Genomic DNA, 19,783 nt, shown 5'->3' with positions numbered 1-19,783 from the left:
AAGTGCTTGCGCAGGCTTGGTCGGTGAATCAAGAATGGGATATGAACCAAGATGCCAAATCGCCTGTTAGCCACTCCGCTGTCTCGAACTTGACCAAACACCAATAAAAACGACAAGCTGGAACTGACAGTTGTTCATCGCCCATCTGTCATGGATAAAAAAACAAAGCACATTACCTTTATTCATGATTTCATCATCACAGGCTGCTCTTGAGGTGAGCTGAATGCGAATAGTGATGACTGGCCACTCATCCGCAATCGACTCGTCTGCTTTCAACTCCGACTCCGGTACCTTTCGTGTGGTGCGAACAGTCAGTTGACCTTGGGCTGGGATATCACTCACAACATACTCATATTGATCATCCATTGCCTGGTCAGAGAAAAAATAGGACGTTAGGCGGCTGCATAAACGGGACAAGCACAATCAACTGTGGGATAAATTTCACGGGAGTTCTAATCCCGCAAAAAAAAACAGACGATCAGGAAACTAAAACTAGGATAGTGTATCAACTACCCCATTAGTCTGCCACATGTCCTTGAATGGCGCCACCACTTCCAACGATCATCCGGTTCTTGGGTTTTCTCACTCCATACAACATTAGACGTATCCTACTACAGTGTTTCCCACAATAAAAGTTGCTGTAAACCGACCCGGTAGACGCTAATGGTCCTATTGAAAGCTCACTCTACTAGTGGTGCCATGCACTACTGCTTGCTCCTTCGCGTGCGGTGTGAATAGCTTCGACGAAGTTCCACTACCCACCTAACAGGTTCACACTGAAAGGACACAAGAAAATCGTTCAGCTGTGACACCCATTCGGTGCTCAGCTGCCATGCCACCCAAAGGAACCACGAGGACTGGGTTACTGCCCGGTTGCCCAAGCCTAGACAGGGGAAGCCGAGAGGCAGAGGTTGGGTTCGAACCATGGACCTTCCGTTCAGTAAATTCGCGCTCTAACCATTGAGTCATCTGAGAACACAGCGCCTCCTTGATCAAATCCCTCGGAAATGCAAACCACTCCGAGTATGGTAAAGAACAAAACCTCTCAGAATAAAGGCTATTGTCAACTTCCCGAAACTTACGGTGAGTTGTTTCGCCAGCTCTGCTTTGATGAAGGTGACAACTTCACAAGTTGGCCACTCGGAACAGACCAAAACCAAATCACCTTCGTGATCACCTCTCAGTAGGAGGCTCTTGCCCAACGGTCCAACACGAACAACCCCACGAAGGAGGCGGTTTTCTTCGGCAGCGAGTTCAGGCGACGTCACGCTGGCCTCTTCGGTTATTTCATCACAATTCGGCTTCTGAACATCTGGTCTCGCCGCAGAGTCAGATTTCTCACCTCGTGTTGATTCAGCCGCCTCACGTTTGGCCGATTCGAAAAGAGCGTCACTAATACGTTTCAGAGAGAATTCACACAGACCAACCGCTGTTTTCATTGCCTAAACGAAAGGGAACGGAAATTAGTGGAGTGTACTTAAACGATACTTGGGATAGAACCGCAAAGGAGTTAGAAAACGACCACTTTTACCTGCGCCTCTAGTTCCGTTGGTACAATGCTTGAGTGTTTCGCTGTCAAATATCGATTTTCCAGGGCTATGTTGAAATGTTGTGCCGATGAACTTCCAAAAGTTCCAGAACCCCGATAATTTATCCGTGGGAACGGTTGCTGCATGTTGAAAAATGGCGCTGCATCGTTAGTGGCTATGAATCCAGGCCACGACAAATTGCTGGAACTAGGCATCGAAGGTATGGCGTTCTGAGAAATTGCAAGACACAGGGAGGGATGTGAGACGTATACAGGATGCAACACAAATACTCGAAACCGAAATCAGCTGGTTTCCACAGTCTGTCTTTTGGGACCAAGCCACCTTTTTACTGTCTGCAGAAATCTACCGGGGAAGGCGGAAGGGTCGACCTTTCGATGGAAGTTGGTCGCTAAGTGAGTGTTCGGGGGAGGGACAGAGTACGCACTTGTACATTTTATGTACGAGTGACTGGGATGCAATGCAGCGCGCTCAGATGCCAACAAGGGCAGTGCCAACGGAAATATGTAGGTCCAACAGTGATTTTTTCGTTGAATGTCACCGGAGATGTCTAAGGTGTGAAAGCTACTTAGCAAATTATTCAGCAGGCATGTTTAACGGCGTGAACCGCATCACCAGCATTACCAACCAACAAACCGTCTAATTCATTTTGCACTTTTGAGTGAGGAAATATGAGACAGCGCAGTGGAACCGCTGTAATACGTAAGAGTATAGCACAATATGGGGTGAACTGCGTGCTGATTCCATAGTTCCTGAGTCCCATGGGCAGCAAGGTAAAGAGACTACCTGCAACTCATTTTCAACTAACGCTGTGACGTTAATAACAACAAACACAAGCGATTTGAGAGCATAATTTACTCACGCCTTTCTCCGACTGACGTTCAGTGCCCTTGTAGAAGGGATTTCTAGGCTTCCGCGGGACGGACAACTCAGGATCAACTTTCTTCTTGTACTGCAAACGATGTCGACGACCCTTCAGATGCAATTCCTTAGCGTCTGCATTGGTGAACTGACATTCACACAGAGTGCATTTATAATGGATACCTTTACCACCTGGTCCAGGGATCTACAAAGCGGGATACGAAGAAAGGATTTGAAACGGGTCAAAGAAAACAGAGCGACTGTTCATGCATTACACACGTCCACAAAGGTTTGACACAATGACCCTCAGAGAAGCATTCGAACTAGTTGTTGATCCAGTGGTGGTCCGTAAAAAAAACACCACAGCACTTCCGGGCGATCTACCGCCAAACAGTTGGTCGATGGGTAACTCGCCTGCAAACAAGCCTCCACACTGGAACATCCACATTTCCTCCAATAAAGCCTTCGAAAATGCGCCCTTTCGGGTGGTGTAAACAACAACCGCCAATAGACACTCCACTAGTCTTGGCTCATACTAGAACGGGAACGGTTGGCTAGAATCATGATAACGGACACACAATCATACTGAGATTTGAGTGAGTCACCCCTATAACAATTATGCATAGCAATCGAACGACGTATGAGGTTCATTGATCAAGGGAAGACTAATTCTTAAAACCATTTTTTCAAGCAGAGTGGGAAAAGCAAAAATGAAAGTAATGGTAACGAAGAGACATGGATCTACTCAGAAAACAACTGACAGAGAAGGAAAAGGCCCTTAACAAAAAGCTCAAAATTAATTTCGAAGAGGCTACAAGCCTGGAGTACTCGGTCAGCCTGGAGAGAGAAATCGAATTCCTCGATGAGAATGTCCAACAACTCCGCAAAACTGTCGTATCAGCTCTCAGATGTAACACTTACAACTCTCCCTCAACGGGGCGAGATGGCTGTGGTTAGAGTGCGAATGTACTGACCGGAAGGTCCGTGCCTCTCGACTTCCCCTGTATCTAGGCTTGGGCAACCTGGCAGTATCCCAGCCCTCATCCTTCATTCTGGTGGCATGGCAGTTGGGCACCGAAAGGGTGTTGCATCTGAACGATTATCTTATTATCTCCTCTCTCAAACAAGTGGAAGTAATGAACAGGTTGAAGAAAGAAGAAACTACCAGCTGATAAGGGACGCCTGAACACCACAATGGATAAAGTAAAGCAAAGCCTCTACTTAGCAACACCACCAAATAACGCTGTACAAAGAGCGATCAAAACAAAAAACAAAATCAATGAAAACATCAAGAGTTCCAGAAATCCCCGAAAGGCTACAGCGGAGGAATATTGGAATATAAGAGCATAAGATTAAACTATTCTGCGCTTTTATGAATTCCTACAGAATACACACGGAAATAATAAAACAGCAACCAATCGGGATCCCGTGCCGATAGTGCTCGCAGTGCTAGGGCAAAGAAGCCTACCCGCACGCGATTGGCCAGAAGATCGTGCTGTTCGCCAGTCCAGCATCAAGCCGAGCTCTGATTGGTCGAAAGTGTGGACCCAACAGCCAATCATGGTCTCGTATCGGCTGAATGCCGGCTGATGGTGGCGTATCCAAAAGGCGTCAGAATTTCCAGGATGTGGTCGCCGCATACACTTTATATTCGACGCGTTGTACGCGTTCTTTTTTTGGTTTAGAGCTTTACCACACATTGGTAGTTGTTTTGAAGAGAAAGCTAGCTTTAAAGGTTCAGGCCGAGAACTAATCTCAGAAAATACCGTTATTACACCAACCCAGATGGCTTAAGTGGTTAGAGCGCGAACTTACTGACCGGAAGGTCTGTGGTTCGAGCCCGACCTCTGCCTCTCGACTTCCCTGTCTAGGCTTGGGCAACCTGGCAGTATTCCAGCCTCGTGCTTCCTTCACGTGGCATGGCAGCTAGGCACCGAAAGGGTGTTACAGCTGACTGATTTTTTTTTTTTTTTTCAACGCTACGGACTATCCATAAAGATGAGGTACTTCACCACTGGACTTCAGTACTGCGTCAACAACACAGATGCGACAGTAGAAAAACGAAATAATAGTCCCGAAAATGTGTGCGCTCACTGTTCCAACCTCTGGAGCTCAAATGTACCACAACCAGTCGCTGAACTACTGTAGAGCCGTAGGGCTCTCTGGTGAAAAAGACTGCTCATTCTCTGTTTGACCAGTAGTGGACAACCTGGCAGTGTTCCAGCCCACGTGCTTCCTTCGGGCGGCATGTCAGCTGATGTCTAGCTGCCATGCCACCCGAAAATCTGAAAACTAATCGGAGTCATAAGCCGCGGTGAACCGAACCACCGTACATACGTACATGGATGCCAAACATGAACTGGATTTCCCACAACATTCTTCTAGGGGGACGTTCCACGGGCTAGTTTCCTATGACCATTTCACAAAAAAATTTCATACCCCAGCGAGACGAACTGATCTCAACTCGAAGCAAGAACTTGCGAGGAAGTTAGCCCCATACCAACCGTACCGTCCTATCACAAGAAGCCACAACACACACCCAAGTTCCGGAGAGTCTTATACCAAACACAAGAGGGCGCTTAGCACGGCTCAGTCTCGGTCCAGTGTCTGACATCAAACGAGGTGAACTTTTCGGCGCACCCCAGTTTACAACGACAGTTCACCTAAAATCACCTGAATAATTCGTAGGCATTGCCAACGATAGTCCACCTGACGTGATCTGCTAAAATACATTCACAAAGGGAGCCAGCGTTTTGCGGTAGGTGGGTGTTACCTTCGCGTTTGCCGTCATGTGTTCGCGACCTGCTCAAACCGCATGATGGGCTTATGAATGTCAGGGGTGTACGAGGTCCTAACAACATTGAATCGCTCTCGACAGCCTGCTACTAGGCTTCTGACAGTTTGCTTAAGACAGCCAAACAGATGAATATGAGCGGTGAAAACGGTGTAACAAATATAGGGTACGATTTTTGCACATTGTGTACTGGCATATAGCAACCTTGCTCGACCTTTGAAGGTTGTCACTAATCAAAACAATTCTGCAGAATAGTGCCAGTCAAACTCGAATCCCGTGCACTAACTTCAGCCCGGCCCATTCTCGATCGCCCCGATGTTGTTCGGCACAAACGGTCTTCTTTTTCAGTGGAACGAGCATACAGTCAGTTGCGAAAAAGAACTGGACGACGAAGAATTCCAGTAAAACAGTTGCAGATAAATCCCAGGTTGAGGATGTACGATCTATCTCCGGAAGGGGGGAGTGTCAGGACGCACCCAGACATGGAAAAAGTACATGTGTGGAGAGTGACGCATCCCCAAGGTCACCATCGGTACGACACGTCCGGAAAGTAGGTGAGCTGGCGGTTCTCACCAAACACGGCTTAGCAACATACGACAAGCGTAGTGGGCCTGAGATTATTCACGACCGGAACATTACCACTGGCTGTAAAGAGCGAACAAGTGAACGACCATATTTGGCCATTTAGTCATCCTATAATTCGACGGTCTAGAGGTACGCGTTAATGTCTTTCACCTTTTGAGACACATGCGTACAAGATTATAGGTGTTTTTTTACCTTTTTTGGTTTGGGTATACACTACTTATTTCCTATTAAAGCTTTGGTATTTATCATTATTCGGAAAGTCAATGCTCGTCTCAAGCCTTACTTTACCTTAGATGCAGAAACACTGGTGGACCTATCCTACAGATCTACATTCTTATCGTATGATCGAAGGGTGTACTGTAACCAAACAAATATGAATATCGGCGTTGAAGGGACAGCCCTCCTTGAGGATGCGTTATTATGTGCTATAGACAGACTTCCGGAAAGGAAAAGGATGAATGCCACCAAAATAGTTCAAAACGTCGGATTCGAATTTTAGAGACAAGCGGACGCTCAGGACTGATGGAGTCGGAATCAAACACATCACTATGAAACAGTGTACTGCGAATCTTCCCAGGGAGACATAGCTGAATAAGGGCCGTCCTCTTTAGGAGTCCGGAACGACGTTTCCCGTCATCTAGGACCTAGAGTTCAGCCTCTCGATAGGAGGTCGAATTTACCCTTTGCCAATTGCATTTTCCGTGGAAGGGTCGTTGCCTACATCAGAAGGAATAATGTTTCGGAAATGGATAGCTGGTGAATGCTTAAGCATGCATTTGACGGTTCGGTGCATTTAAAATGATTCATTTGTTGTCAGTCAACTCAAAATTGTTGAAATTACTTATTTATGGAGTGACTACATGGATGACATGTTTCCGGTGCCCATTTTGTTCTTTACCATCAAATATACTTGCTGTCAGGATGCGCCCAGACATGGAAAAAGTACATGTGTGGAGAGTGACGCATCCCCAAGGTCACCATCGGTACGACACGTCCGGAAAGTAGGTGAGCTGGCGGTTCTCACCAAACACGGCTTAGCAACATACGACAAGCGTAGTGGGCCTGAGATTATTCACGACCGGAACATTACCACTGGCTGTAAAGAGCGAACAAGTGAACGACCATATTTGGCCATTTAGTCATCCTATATATTACGCAGACGCTCTGTATGTTTTGTCTTGGCAATACAGCCGTGTCCCCAGTTCTCTGTAGTCTGGCAGGCTCAGTGCAGGTGTAACCAATAGACGGCCACCCACGATACAACAGTAAGACGGAAGCCCGAGCTTCTATTCTCTTCTAAAAGTGAGGAAGTCTGCGCCTCCAGCTTGAAAACCAATGGCTGCACAATGTCGCAATGCGAGCGCAGTGGCTAGCTGAAGGAACTGATTGAAACAGGGCGCATTCACTATAACAAAACAAGACGAATGATTTTCCCAATTCGTCAGTGCTAGCGAAGTTGATCTTATAACCACACCAAAGCGTCCGTGTGAGAATTCTGATTGATCAGAACAGGAGACTAACGCTCTCTGTCACACCATGAAAATTTGAAGCAGAAAACATCGTATTGGGTAAAATGTGACAATTAGCCCTTTGCGCGTGCGGTCGACAACCCTTTTCAAGCACCCCTACTACTGTGAAGTGTGCCATCGATCGATTGTGATTAGGCCAGCAGCACAGTTCAAGAGAGACGCACAATCTACAACCGAAGTACTCGATAATTGACGGCTCGCAGAAAAGGCAAGACAAACAAGTTTTCTAAGACATAGCTATCAGCAAAACGGAAGGATGACGAACAGTGATTGAGTGTCGGTTTGATGGAGAATTTGTCTCTGAGTGAGGTTGAGGTGAAACCAGCCAGTAAATGAGACTTACCACTTGAATAAATTCAGCTCCGACAGCCTTCTTCTCATCATCGACCAGTTTGCTCAACTCGACTTTTTTCATGCCAGACTTATCCTCGATCTTCTCTTCAGCAGTCGTAACGACAGGGGGAGTTTCCTTAACTGCAGGTTGGGCTATTCAGTTGATCAGATGAGAAAAAAGGATAAAGCGAATCAGGTGTAGCACCGTCCGGAACGGAAAAGTAGTCATCACCAACTGAAGCTCTCAATAAGAGTTGTTACTAACAAGTCTCACAATTGTGAGTTGTACAGTTGTCCTACTCTGGAGACCACAGCTGAGAATTGTGAACGGTCGTTTCAGGCGGTCACTCTGGAGGAAGAAAGCAGTTGAGGAAGGGGGTCAAACTCTGTCGTAGAGTTCATCTGTGGTTACTCAGCGATGGCTGACTAATCTGATGTTGAATAATCCTCCGTAGTTGCAGACCGGGTAACTACCAATGGTTTACCACCACAATTTCAGCAATCTGGACCGACAGGCACGGGGATAACTGCCGTGGAAACGACCCGACACCAGTGCTTTGAAAGAATGATGGCCCTATCTGACCGGGATGAACTTGCATCTCCTTAACCGTCAGCACAACTTATAACAACTGAAACGCACGAGCGTAACACAGTAGAGCTCTGAAATGCGAAAAATCGAAATCGTTCAGCTGTAACACCCTTCTGGTGCCTAACTGCCATGCCACCCGAAGGTTGCACGAGGGCTGGGATACTGTCAGGTTGCCCAAGCCTAGATAGGGGAAGTCGAGAGGCAGAGGTCGGGTCCGAACCACGGACCTTCCGGTCAGTAAATTCGCGCTCTAATCACTTCGGCCATCTCGCTGAAATGCGGCAGGAGGTACACTCTGTACAAAACATGGAGGTCACCGATGACGGTAAAGCACATTCATGAGACGGTTGCAAGAACCTAGTACGGGTGAGATAAAGCACCGGTTACTGGTATAATTTAATTATAAGAGGCAGTGGAAAAACATACCTTCTTCCGGTTGCGCCTCGAGCGTCTTTGCGACAGCACTAGACACCAATGGATTGTCCGTTTCCGGTACTGGTTTGCCCAACTCACGATGCAGTCGCACGGCACGCTGATGCAGCTTTCCAGAAACATGGGCAGAATAAGCCTCAGCCCCAGTGCAACAAACGTCACATAGTTCACAACGGAGTTCATGCATGTTCGCATTGGGGGTGGTTTTGAGTGTCTCACCCGCGCTGCCCTGTTTCAGGCGCTCAATCGCTTCGCTCTATGGAAAAAAACACAGTGAGACAGGTCGATAAGTGGTGCTAGCAAGCACCAGTTACGCGCAAGTGTTACCCTATTGGATGGAATGGCACTCAGCTCATGCCGTACCCTTGACTTCACAATTAGCTTTCGGTTATGACTGAATATATGTTTTCGTCTCGCTACATATGATAAAGAAAGGCCTGTACTACTGTAGACCATATCCCAATGGATAGGCACCCTTTCTGTGCCTAACTGCCATGCCACTAGAAGGAAGCACGAGGGCTGGGATGCTGCAGGTTGTCCAAACCCAGACAGGGGAAGTCGAGAGGCAGAGGCCGGGTTCACAGGAAAGATACGGCAGTGAAGCATCGATGTTGAACACTGATGTCATGCTGTCGATGATGATGATGACGATGATGCACAGGAAAGAAACTAATCAGATCCCGACACCAATCTACCGAAATACCATCCAACTTGCTCCACTGTATGTTTGCCAAACCTGGTCTTGCGCGTATCAAGCACTCGATCGCCAGTGCCTTTAGGGACCGTTTAAGACCATTCATTAACTGAGGAAGCCCAACATCGAGTTCATAATACGCACAGTGCACCTCAAAGTTTGTGTACATGCCAGTTAATCCAAAGGAAACCCATATCACTGCACCCCTGAGAACCAACATAAAGGAGCCACAAGAAAGTGGCCCATCACGAGGGAGGGGGAAACTGTTATTAGGAATGGAGCCAACGACCAAAACACCAGGCCTAGGAAGTGTACTTACTTGAGCTACACGTTTTTTATGGCGTTGTCCATTCTGGTGCTCGGCGAGCGCTTTGGGTCCTGCACAGCCAACTTTACACAGTTCACAATACAGTGTAGGGACAGGAGCACGACGGACTGAAAATAACGCACATGAGGGGTAGAGCACGGTTATCAGGCGGGGGGGGGGAGAAACACGAATCCACACGTCACGCAACACAACCACATTGTGAAAAGATAATTTACTTAACGTTCAAGGAATAAACAGCAATCGGAAATCCACAAGTCAGCTTAGAAAAATGATCCTAAAGAGCTTTGAAAACACCCATTCCAGAGTACCGCGAGATTCCCGTAAACTGCTGGTGGGAATGACATACACAATCGTCAGCAAGATTGTCGCCTGGATGTTATTGGCTCATACGGAACGCCTAATGGGTAGACACGCAGACACCTATCCTCTTTAAGAGCTATCCAAGAGCGAGCCAGGTTTCTTATGACTAGCGATGTAAAAACACTGACACCAAGGATGTGTACTGCATCAGATAATTTGGCTAACGGGTTACGTTAGCGTTAGTGAGCAACACTCCAAGGAGCGAGTGACAGGTTACGTAAAGAGTTATACTCATTCACAATGATAACTGTTCATTTAGAGGGTTGATGGGAGCCACATGGGTTACTTCAGTCACTTGGGAACTTCCCAATTTCGACAAGTCCAACGGCAGCCACAGTCGTATGTGTGGCAACCGGGAGAGGCACACATGTTCGTCCCGTGTGTACGACCGACCGTACGCAGTGGACTGCCGTTCAGGCCATCAGTATTTCGGGGGTTCTCAGTGAATTGTTACAAGTCACGTGGCAGCCCCGCTGAAAGGATGATATCTATCGGTCCCGTATCTGATTATTAACACTGACAATCTAAATAAAAATGGTTGTAGCATTCCAAAAATGAAGAATAAATATCCTATTTTCCATCAACAGACTGAATGCTAAAACTTTTAGTTACAGACGCCTCAGTATTAGGTTGGAAAGCGCCGGACATACCTTCGTCCCCAGAGGGTGAAGTTAATCCTATCCTTCGTGGTCTTATGACACCCACTCCTCGAGGTGGTCGAACACGTGGAACAGCACCCGGTTGTCCAAAACGTGGCCTGAAGCGTGGTGCTAAGTCCGAGAGACTCTGATAACGAACGGGTCCACTTGAGTACACAGCCTGGGGTGACGGACGCGTTCGACTGTAATCGGACTGCGCGGAGTCCATGGCCGACCAGTAGTCTGCGACCCGTTCATATTGACGACCTCTACCCGAGAAATCAGAAATGTCGCCACCACCAGCAGCACTGCTTACTGGACCACGATGCGGATAGCTAGAATACACATCTTCATCCATGTAAGGACAGCGGTAATAGTGTGACGGATGGGATCCGTTCCTAAGAACAGGAGGCGCATAGACTGACATAGACGGAGAAGAGGCATACATCGTAGACGATCCACGAGGGTAATTTGGACCTGAAATGGACCGATAATGGATCAAAGTTACCCCACAGGAAGACAAAATCGAATGACGCTGACAAAAAACAATTCAGATCGAGAACTGACTCGAGTCTGCCGTTAGGCTGGATCGGAAACACAGCAAACTGAGGTAAATAGATCGGAACAAAATTAAATTCCCGTTTAAAGGCCTAAAATGACCCCGATCTGAAGCCTTCCTCTTTTCACGGTGATCGGGTTTCAGTGCTGTTATAGTCCTCCGGGCTGAACTGACTGGAAATCAGTTCCTTATGATTCAACCATGTCAGGAAGCCCAAAAACTATGACACCTACTCCATATAAAGAATACGTGTGAATGCAATGTCCGTGACTAGAAAGCGTTCAGCTGTAGCACCCTTCCGGTGCCTAGCTGCCATGCCACACGAAGGAGGCACGAGGGCTGGGATACTGCCGGGTTGCCCAAGCCTAGACAGGGGAAGTCGAGTGGCGGGGGTCGGATTCGAACCACGGACCTTCCGGTCAGTAAATTCGGGCTCTAACCACTTGGGCCATCTCGGCCCCATGACTAGCTAAATAGACGTCCATATAAGTCCAGCCCGACAAATTAAGTAAGTTAGATTTGGCATACGCAAAGACAGTGATGCATCAGTAGCAAGCACTGTTGCTTAAGGGCCACAGCACAAAGGAGAGAATCTCCCAGTAGATAGCTGAAAGAAGAATGGGAGAACTTGGAGAAAAACATGCTCCAGGGAAAAACGACCAATAACAATGTTTTCAAACCGTAGAACAGTAAAGATACAGGAATATCTAAACATCCTATATGTGTACAACGCCACCACAGGGTTGACCCGACGTACTTTGAGAACCCCAGCCAACAGGAGCTCAGCGCACGACGACAAACTTAAATAAGTAGTTCAACGAGGAAGGGACAGCAGCATTGTCACTTTGGTCGGTTACGCGTAGGGTTTCCAACCCCTTGCAAGTAGGAGCTCGTGTACCCCGACCAGGGAAGTGCAGAACACCCAGCCTGGCTGAGGCCACCTTCATTTCATGTAGCCGACGATGACCTGTCTTGCTCGAACCTTTTGTCTGCATGAATCAAGGGTGAAAAAAGTTCTCGGCAGAGAGTAGCTGGATATACATGGTACATGCCCCAACCATCTTAATCTGGTAAGTTTCGATCCCTTCGTTAACAAGAACTCATTCGAGCATCATTCTGTTTCGCACCCAGCTATACTGCGGAGGCATCGGTGCGGAACTGTTTAGTGACACGGGTCTTCATATCGGTGGCCAAGCTTTGCTATCATTGTGAAAATTATTCATACAACTGAACGTATACGTAGCCCTCCAGGTCTACTGAAAATCGTCTTGGGACCACAACTGGTGTAGTGACTTCATGTAACAGTAACAAAATAGAATCAAAAGGGAAGCCATAGCGGATCCGATTGTTAGTGGGGGGACTTCCGAACAGTTCACTGGCACAAAAGCCTAAGTAGACTGTAGTGAAAGTTACGCTTTACTGCTATTTCCATTAATTCACTTTCACTTGTCATTTCAGCCTATACTGTGCTTATATGTTGAATAAAGCCTATCCTTAGGCGAAGTCTTCTCATTCTACTCAACGGATCAATAATCGATTAACTAAGTCATCGACTCCCACTACAATTTATTCAACATATTATTTCTCATCCATGGAACGCTTTGCTCAACCAGCCAGATTTGACGCGGATCCATACGCTCCTGATGCAACCGACCAATGGACTCACTGGTATCGTACATTCTCCCATTTTTTATCTTGTATTGAGACGCATAATCCGGACAAACTGGAACTTTTGATCAATTATCTTTCTCCTTCTGTCTATAAATCCGTTTCTGAGTGCACCACTTTCAAAGAAGCTGTCGATACTCTTTGTTCAATCTATGCCCCCACCAAAAGCGAAATTTTCGCTCGACACGTTCTTCACACATGCAAACAAGACAATGAGCAAACACTCGATCAGTATGTGCAAAAGTTACGGACGTTAGCTGTTGATTGTAATTATCAAAGTGTGATAGGCGATGTACGTCGTGACGAAGCTATCAGGGACGCATTTATATCGGGCATTCAGTCTACTCAAATCCGCCAGAGGTTGTTGGAGCACCATACGTTGACGCTACGTGAAACCGTAGAAAAATCTAAAGCATTAGAATCGGCATACAAACAGGCATTGTCGTATCAAGTACCCATCTCATCCAACCCTTGCAACGCTGCTCCACAAAGTGGCTTAATTCAAGATACAGCCCAGTCAGAAGATACAATCCTGGTTTCTGCGGTAACTAATAAATGTTTCTTTTGTGGCTATAGCCGACATCCGCGAACAGCCTGTCCCGCCAGAGATGCCATATGCAAGCTGTGTGGTAAAAAGGGTCACTTTCAGTCAGTTTGTCGTTCCAAACAGAAAATCAAGCCACAGACGGCGACTACTCAATCTTTGTTGTCGGCGCTTACTGTTGCGTCTGCTCCCGTATGCCTACAACGAGCGATTAGCCATGTTCATGTTAACGGTGTCCGTCTCCAAGCCCTAGTCGATACTGGTAGTTCTGAGAGTTATATCTCAGCATCAGTCGTCAATAAGTATAGCTGGCGAGTACTTGAATCAAGAAGCAAAATCTCTATGGCTAACACATCTTTTGTGAGTGATACCCTTGGACATTGTCTGGTGCACCTACAGCTAAAAGACTTCGATTACAAAAATGTCAGGCTATCCGTTCTGCCGCATCTATGTGCTGATGTGTTGCTCGGTCACGACTTCCTCAACCTGCACGAGGGATTAGAAATACCATTCGGCGGTTCCCGACCACCTGTTTCCCTTTGCAATTTGACAGCTGCTAAGGTTCCTGAACCGACTTTGTTCCAGAATCTATCACCAATGTGTAAACCTGTCGCGACAAAAACCAGACGTCAGTCTTTTCCTGATCAACTTTTTATTCGCAAGGAAATAAATACCCTGTTGCGTGATGGAGTTATAGAGCCATCAACGTCACCATGGCGCGCTCAAGTCTTGGTCACAACCAACGAGCGTCACAAGAAACGAATGGTGGTTGATTATAGTCAAACAATTAACCGTTATACGTATCTGGACGCGTATCCACTCCCACGCATCGATGAAATGATAGAAAAGATCGCTTGTTATGAATTATACAGCACACTCGACCTACGCAGTGCCTATCATCAAATTCCTATCCGCGCCGACGAACGTAAATATACTGCTTTCGAGGCTGATGGCAATTTGTACCAATTTTGTCGGATACCCTTCGGTGTGACGAACGGCGTTGCTTGTTTCCAACGCACAATTAATGAAATCATTGCCAAAGAGAAACTGGCTGACACTTTTGCATATATAGACAATGTCACTATATGTGGTAAGTCTATGGAAGAACATGATGCTAATTTAGCCAAGTTCAAAGAAGTGGCGCGGCGTTTCGGACTCATTTTCAATGAAGCAAAGAGTACAATCTGTACAAGAACTGTACGGTTGTTAGGTTATGAAGTATCTAAAGGTACTATCAAACCAGACCCCGATAGATTGCAACCACTCCGCAATCTTCCGCTACCCAGTAACCAAAAATCCCAACAGCGAGCGATCGGGTTGTTTTCATACTATTCGCACTGGATATCACATTTTTCTGATAAAATTTATCCACTCGTGCACAACCAAATATTTCCTCTACCTGAATCGGTGAAAACGGCGTTTCACGTACTGAAATCGGAACTGGCTAACGCCCTGGTTGTTTCTATCGACTACACACAACCGTTGGTAGTCGAGACAGATGCGTCTGATGTGGCAATCGCAGCCACCCTAAATCAAAACGGAAGACCAGTGGCCTTTTTCTCCAGAACACTGTCTCCATCTGAGCAACGCCATTCCGCTGTTGAAAAGGAGGCGTATGCAGTAGTTGAATCTATACGAAAATGGCGACATTACCTCATTGGTAATCACTTCAAGTTGATAACGGATCAACGATCTGTTGCCTTTATGTATGATACTAACCATAAAGGTAAAGTTAAAAATGATAAGGTACTACGGTGGCGCATCGAACTTTCTCCCTTCAGTTATGATGTCGTTTATCGTCCGGGCAAAGAGAATCAAGCTGCCGACGCACTATCCCGCCAGTTTTGTAGCTCCGTGTCTAATTCTTCCGAACTGCTGACCATACATACCTCGTTATGCCACCCCGGAGTCCGAAGAATGTTTCACTTTGTCAGATCGAAAAATCTCCCATATTCGTTGAACGAAGTTAGGGCCGTTGGCGCACAGTGCAGGGTATGTGCGCAAATAAAACCTCGGTTTCATCGTCATATACAGGGAAAACTAATAAAGGCTACCCGGCCGTTTGAACGCCTGAACATCGACTTTAAAGGACCTTTACCTTCGGTTACTCGTAACAAATATCTGCTAACGATCATAGATGAGTATTCGCGATTCCCATTTGCTTTCGCTTGTCCGGATATGAAAGCATCGACACTCATCAGTTGTTTATGTCAACTGTTTTCAATATTCGGTATGCCAGCCTATATTCACTCGGACCGAGGCCCTTCATTCATGTCCGTCGAACTCAAAGAATTTCTGCATAGCAGGCATATAGCTACCAGCAGAACCACTCCCTATAACCCCCAGGGCAACGGACAAGTGGAACGGCTAAACGGAACGCTTTGGAAAGCTATCACACTCGGTCTAACATCTCGTAATCTCGACGTTGGACATTGGGAACATATGCTCATCGATGCTCTGCATGCCATTCGGTCGTTACTCTGTACGGCTACTAATTCAACGCCACATGAGAGAATGTTTGTTCACGAGCGTCGATCATCGTACGGACCATCTCTGCCTAGCTGGCTAACATCACCAGGTCCTGTCCTTGTGAAGTCGTTTGACCGCACATCAAAATATGACCCAATTGTGGAAGAAGCGACGTTACTAGAATGCAATCCTGAGTATGCCCATATTCGGCTCAAAGACGGTAGGGACCAAACAGTTTCCATCCGTCAACTCGCACCCGCAGGTGGCGATAGGGGATCAGAAAATGTTCAGCTCGAGTCTCAAATGTTATCGGATGATAACAACAGTGAAGGAAATGCTGGAATATTACCAGAGATTCGAAACAGACCGAAAACGAGCATATCAGAAAATGCTCAGAATCTTCTGATGCAACAGCAACGCACTCGTCCCTACAATTTACGTAACCGCGAAGTCTAGATCAGGTGTTACAAACTTTCTTGCGTCCACGACGAGACGTTATTTCAGTGTTCCATTCAGACCCTCAAAATACTAAAAATCAATTTAACCATTTTCAATTGTTCATCCACACTACGTTCATTTTCTGTTACCAACAACACATTTCTGTTAGGTTCAACTGACATTTTGCCTGCCGGAGTGAATGTAGTGAAAGTTACGCTTTACTGCTATTTCCATTAATTCACTTTCACTTGTCATTTCAGCCTATACTGTGCTTATATGTTGAATAAAGCCTATCCTTAGGCGAAGTCTTCTCATTCTACTCAACGGATCAATAATCGATTAACTAAGTCATCGACTCCCACTACATAGACTCAATGAACACAGCACCAGAGTCAACCCTTGAACAAAATGCACGAGGTAGAGACCATAAGTTCGTGTCTGCCCAGCTCAACACTCATCCCACTAAAAGAAGAGAGTGGTCCCCGAAGTACGTGAGCATTTTAACAGTCTTTTACCCAGAAAACCAAAAATTTCTCCCACAAACTATAAGCACCAATCATCGTACCTTTGACGCCAGCAGCTCAACAACTTGGAAAGCTAGTTCTTTTGGGCCGGCGCTGAAAACTCCAATAAAACGATCTACCGCGGACCGGCTAAGCTACAAACGACGACAACCCAAAGATTGAAGAAATATGTTTTCATCCGAGAGCATTTCGAGTGAAGCGACCAACTTCTGGATGCCGTGGCGACAGGTCGCACGGTACATCAGCAGAGATCGTACTTCATACTGATCTGACATCGCATGAAGCGAGGAACCAGCGATAAATTTCAGCCGACTGGATGGCTTCAGTAAATGGACAGCCTCAATATTTGTTGCGTGGAGCAAACGGAAGTTTTGTCGGTGGTTATGATGAGGAGGAAATACCTCACGCAAGCGTTAACACAAACGTCAATTCAGAGGTCTGATATCTGAAAAAACTGAACCTCGATACTCACTTTCGTGATCTACCGGTCGCTTGAACTGCCGTTGGGATGGTACCCTTATGTCCAACTGAGTCCGACATCTAGATGGTGGGTTCAGTAAACACCGAAACAATCGTCTTATTGGGCAACAGGCTAGTAATCTTCACCGGTAGTCTAGCTCTAGCATCTGCAGGAAGGAAATTTGACACTACGAACATCAAGTCTTTCTTCATCCGTATGGATGTACCTGTGCGGGATCTCAAGGCATATGGTGGAGAGATCGAACAAACTGCTGCATTTAAATACCAACCGAGGTATTGAACAGATAAGTGAAAGAAATAAGAGTGGCAGTACCACATACGTCGTCATACGTCTTATGAAGAAATAAGATTAGTGTACCAAAAGGTTCTGAATCGTCGAGGTGGCAGCCCGTCCAGGCTCTATGAAGGTAATGATGCATATGCAAATGGGACCAAGTAGTGAAGGGTTGTTCGCAGTGATGCAGATCTGAATCTTCTTCAGAAAGACGTGGACTACCCGTACATCAAAAGGACGATGCTGCAGCAAGTCTTATTGAATATTCCTCTGTAAATCCGCTGACCCGTAACTAAGTGCCCACACATCCACCTTCTGTGCAGCACGTTGAAATGAGCACATATGGTATCGAGATCTATTTAATTGAATTCGACCTGTTTGTCACGATCGTCCGAGTACATCACCGCACCCATCTACCATGTAGCTAGGCTGCATACACCAAAAGGTAAATGGTCCCAATCGGTCAGTTAAACGTCCATCTCCGCACCCTGTACCGAAGTATGGTGGTACAGTTTCGTTGTGACGACTGAGTCAGTTCGTTGACATTGGATGATTGTGTTTATCCGGTATGGTAGAGTGTGAGGAAGCCATGCAGTGAATGTGATAGGGCTGATGCAGGATTACCACTGGGAGAGTCAATAACCATTGGTTTATCTTGCCCAGGAGTGCGGGTGGGGGAGAGACGGCAGTTGCCAACGCGAATGAATATATGGACAATAAAATGCGCTGGCCAAGCAGTGTCCGACGGCGAGATCCGAAAGCGTTTCCATAAGAACCTGTCCCAACCCCTCCAAAAATATCTACAATGAGGCAAAGTGGACATCTACTGCCCAACAAGGATGATGAAAACGTAAAGAAAGCCTTGATCGATGATTCGTTTCAAAGATGTTGTTGTCTCAAATAGCGAATGAGGATATGACTTACTATGGTCAGAAGCGATGTAAGAAAACTTAGTCAACGAAATCCGCCACTGGAACTAAAGCGTCACGACTTGTACAGACCTGATCACCTGTTGAAAACAGTTTCGTTTCGGGGACTGGATCCACCCGAATCAGGGGACATTCGCTTTCAAGTAAAAATGCTGTGTTCGACGGAACTCCAATTGCAGTTTAATTAAGTAGACAATGCATAAACGACAGATCAGTGGACATCATCTACTCCAAAATACCAAAACGTTATGAAATGTCCATAACAGTTGGACCATTTTCGGGTCTATATGCGAGTATAGTTGGTGTAACTGGAGCCTCTCACAGTAATGAATTCCCATACTACATTAAGCTAAAAGAATTTATCGAATATCCTGCCAACGAAATCTCGAGACGGTCTGTGCACCGTACATTGTGCTAAAGAATAGGCGGAATCCAGCTCCGGCAATTCTACACGCATACGAGCACAGAAATATACCCACGACTGAATTGCACCCCAATTTGGACATGACCTGTTAGCCACCAGGAAAGGTAAATCTCATGAGCCGTGAACTAGCAGTGAGTTGTCTGAGGGTTGTCTGCAACCTAAAACATATCAATTAAACCCGAAAACAGTTCATCCATCGACAGAAGCGCGGAAATCCAAAAAAGCACCAATCGAACGAAGCAGCTTGTCTGGGCAACAACGTAGATGAAATGTCAAGAGAATACATGGGAAAACTACACTCATGATGAATGCCTAAACGAATCAGTTGTACGAACCTGGGGTGGACAGCGCATCCTGTTTCGGATAGTACATGGTATGGTCCGACAAACGAGATCCACCAGCGAAACAGCCGTATGGTTCCATTGCGGTTCCAAATCGTTATACGGGCGAAATGGAGTCAAGTAGCTGCTGCGTAAAAAAAGACATCGTCAGAATCGATCGGTAACTGTACGTCATTAAACTCTGACCCATCCACCTAGGATGAGCACGGTTGTTCAAAGTGGCACAAATCATCCCCTGAGAACCACTAGTCCCTAAAAATCTATCGCTATGTGGTCATGGTAAATGGCATAATGTTGGGAAATTATCATCACTAATAACCCTTTCGGTGCCCAGCTGCCACGTCATCAGAAGGAAGCATGGGGGATATGATACTGTCAAGCCACCCAAGCCTAGATAGGGGAGGTCGAGAGGCAGAGGTCGGGTTCGGCCACGGACCTTCCGG

The 19,783-nt window shown here is 46.4% G+C and overlaps 1 protein-coding gene across 1 annotated transcript in view; it reads right to left on the bottom strand.

Annotated features, from left to right (window-relative positions):
* The window catches only part of T265_04400 (hypothetical protein), a gene marked incomplete at both ends in the record, with an annotated part of 31,683 nt that extends 12,185 nt beyond the window's left edge, over positions 1-19,498 (bottom strand). The window contains 8 exons of the mRNA XM_009169139.1: positions 1,083-1,442; positions 1,532-1,759; positions 2,410-2,613; positions 7,660-7,802; positions 8,665-8,926; positions 9,684-9,799; positions 10,703-11,167; positions 19,335-19,498. Of these exons, the coding sequence (XP_009167403.1) occupies positions 1,083-1,442; positions 1,532-1,759; positions 2,410-2,613; positions 7,660-7,802; positions 8,665-8,926; positions 9,684-9,799; positions 10,703-11,167; positions 19,335-19,422 (1,866 nt within the window). The remainder of the gene's footprint in view (positions 1-1,082; positions 1,443-1,531; positions 1,760-2,409; positions 2,614-7,659; positions 7,803-8,664; positions 8,927-9,683; positions 9,800-10,702; positions 11,168-19,334) is intronic.
* Between the last annotated feature and the right edge of the window lie 285 nt (positions 19,499-19,783).

The sequence above is a fragment of the Opisthorchis viverrini genome, assembly GCF_000715545.1.
Source record: "Opisthorchis viverrini unplaced genomic scaffold opera_v5_72, whole genome shotgun sequence".
Lineage (NCBI taxonomy): Eukaryota > Metazoa > Platyhelminthes > Trematoda > Opisthorchiida > Opisthorchiidae > Opisthorchis > Opisthorchis viverrini.
The sequence above is the reverse complement of the archived record's forward strand: the minus strand, read 5'-3'. Positions and strand labels throughout refer to the sequence as shown.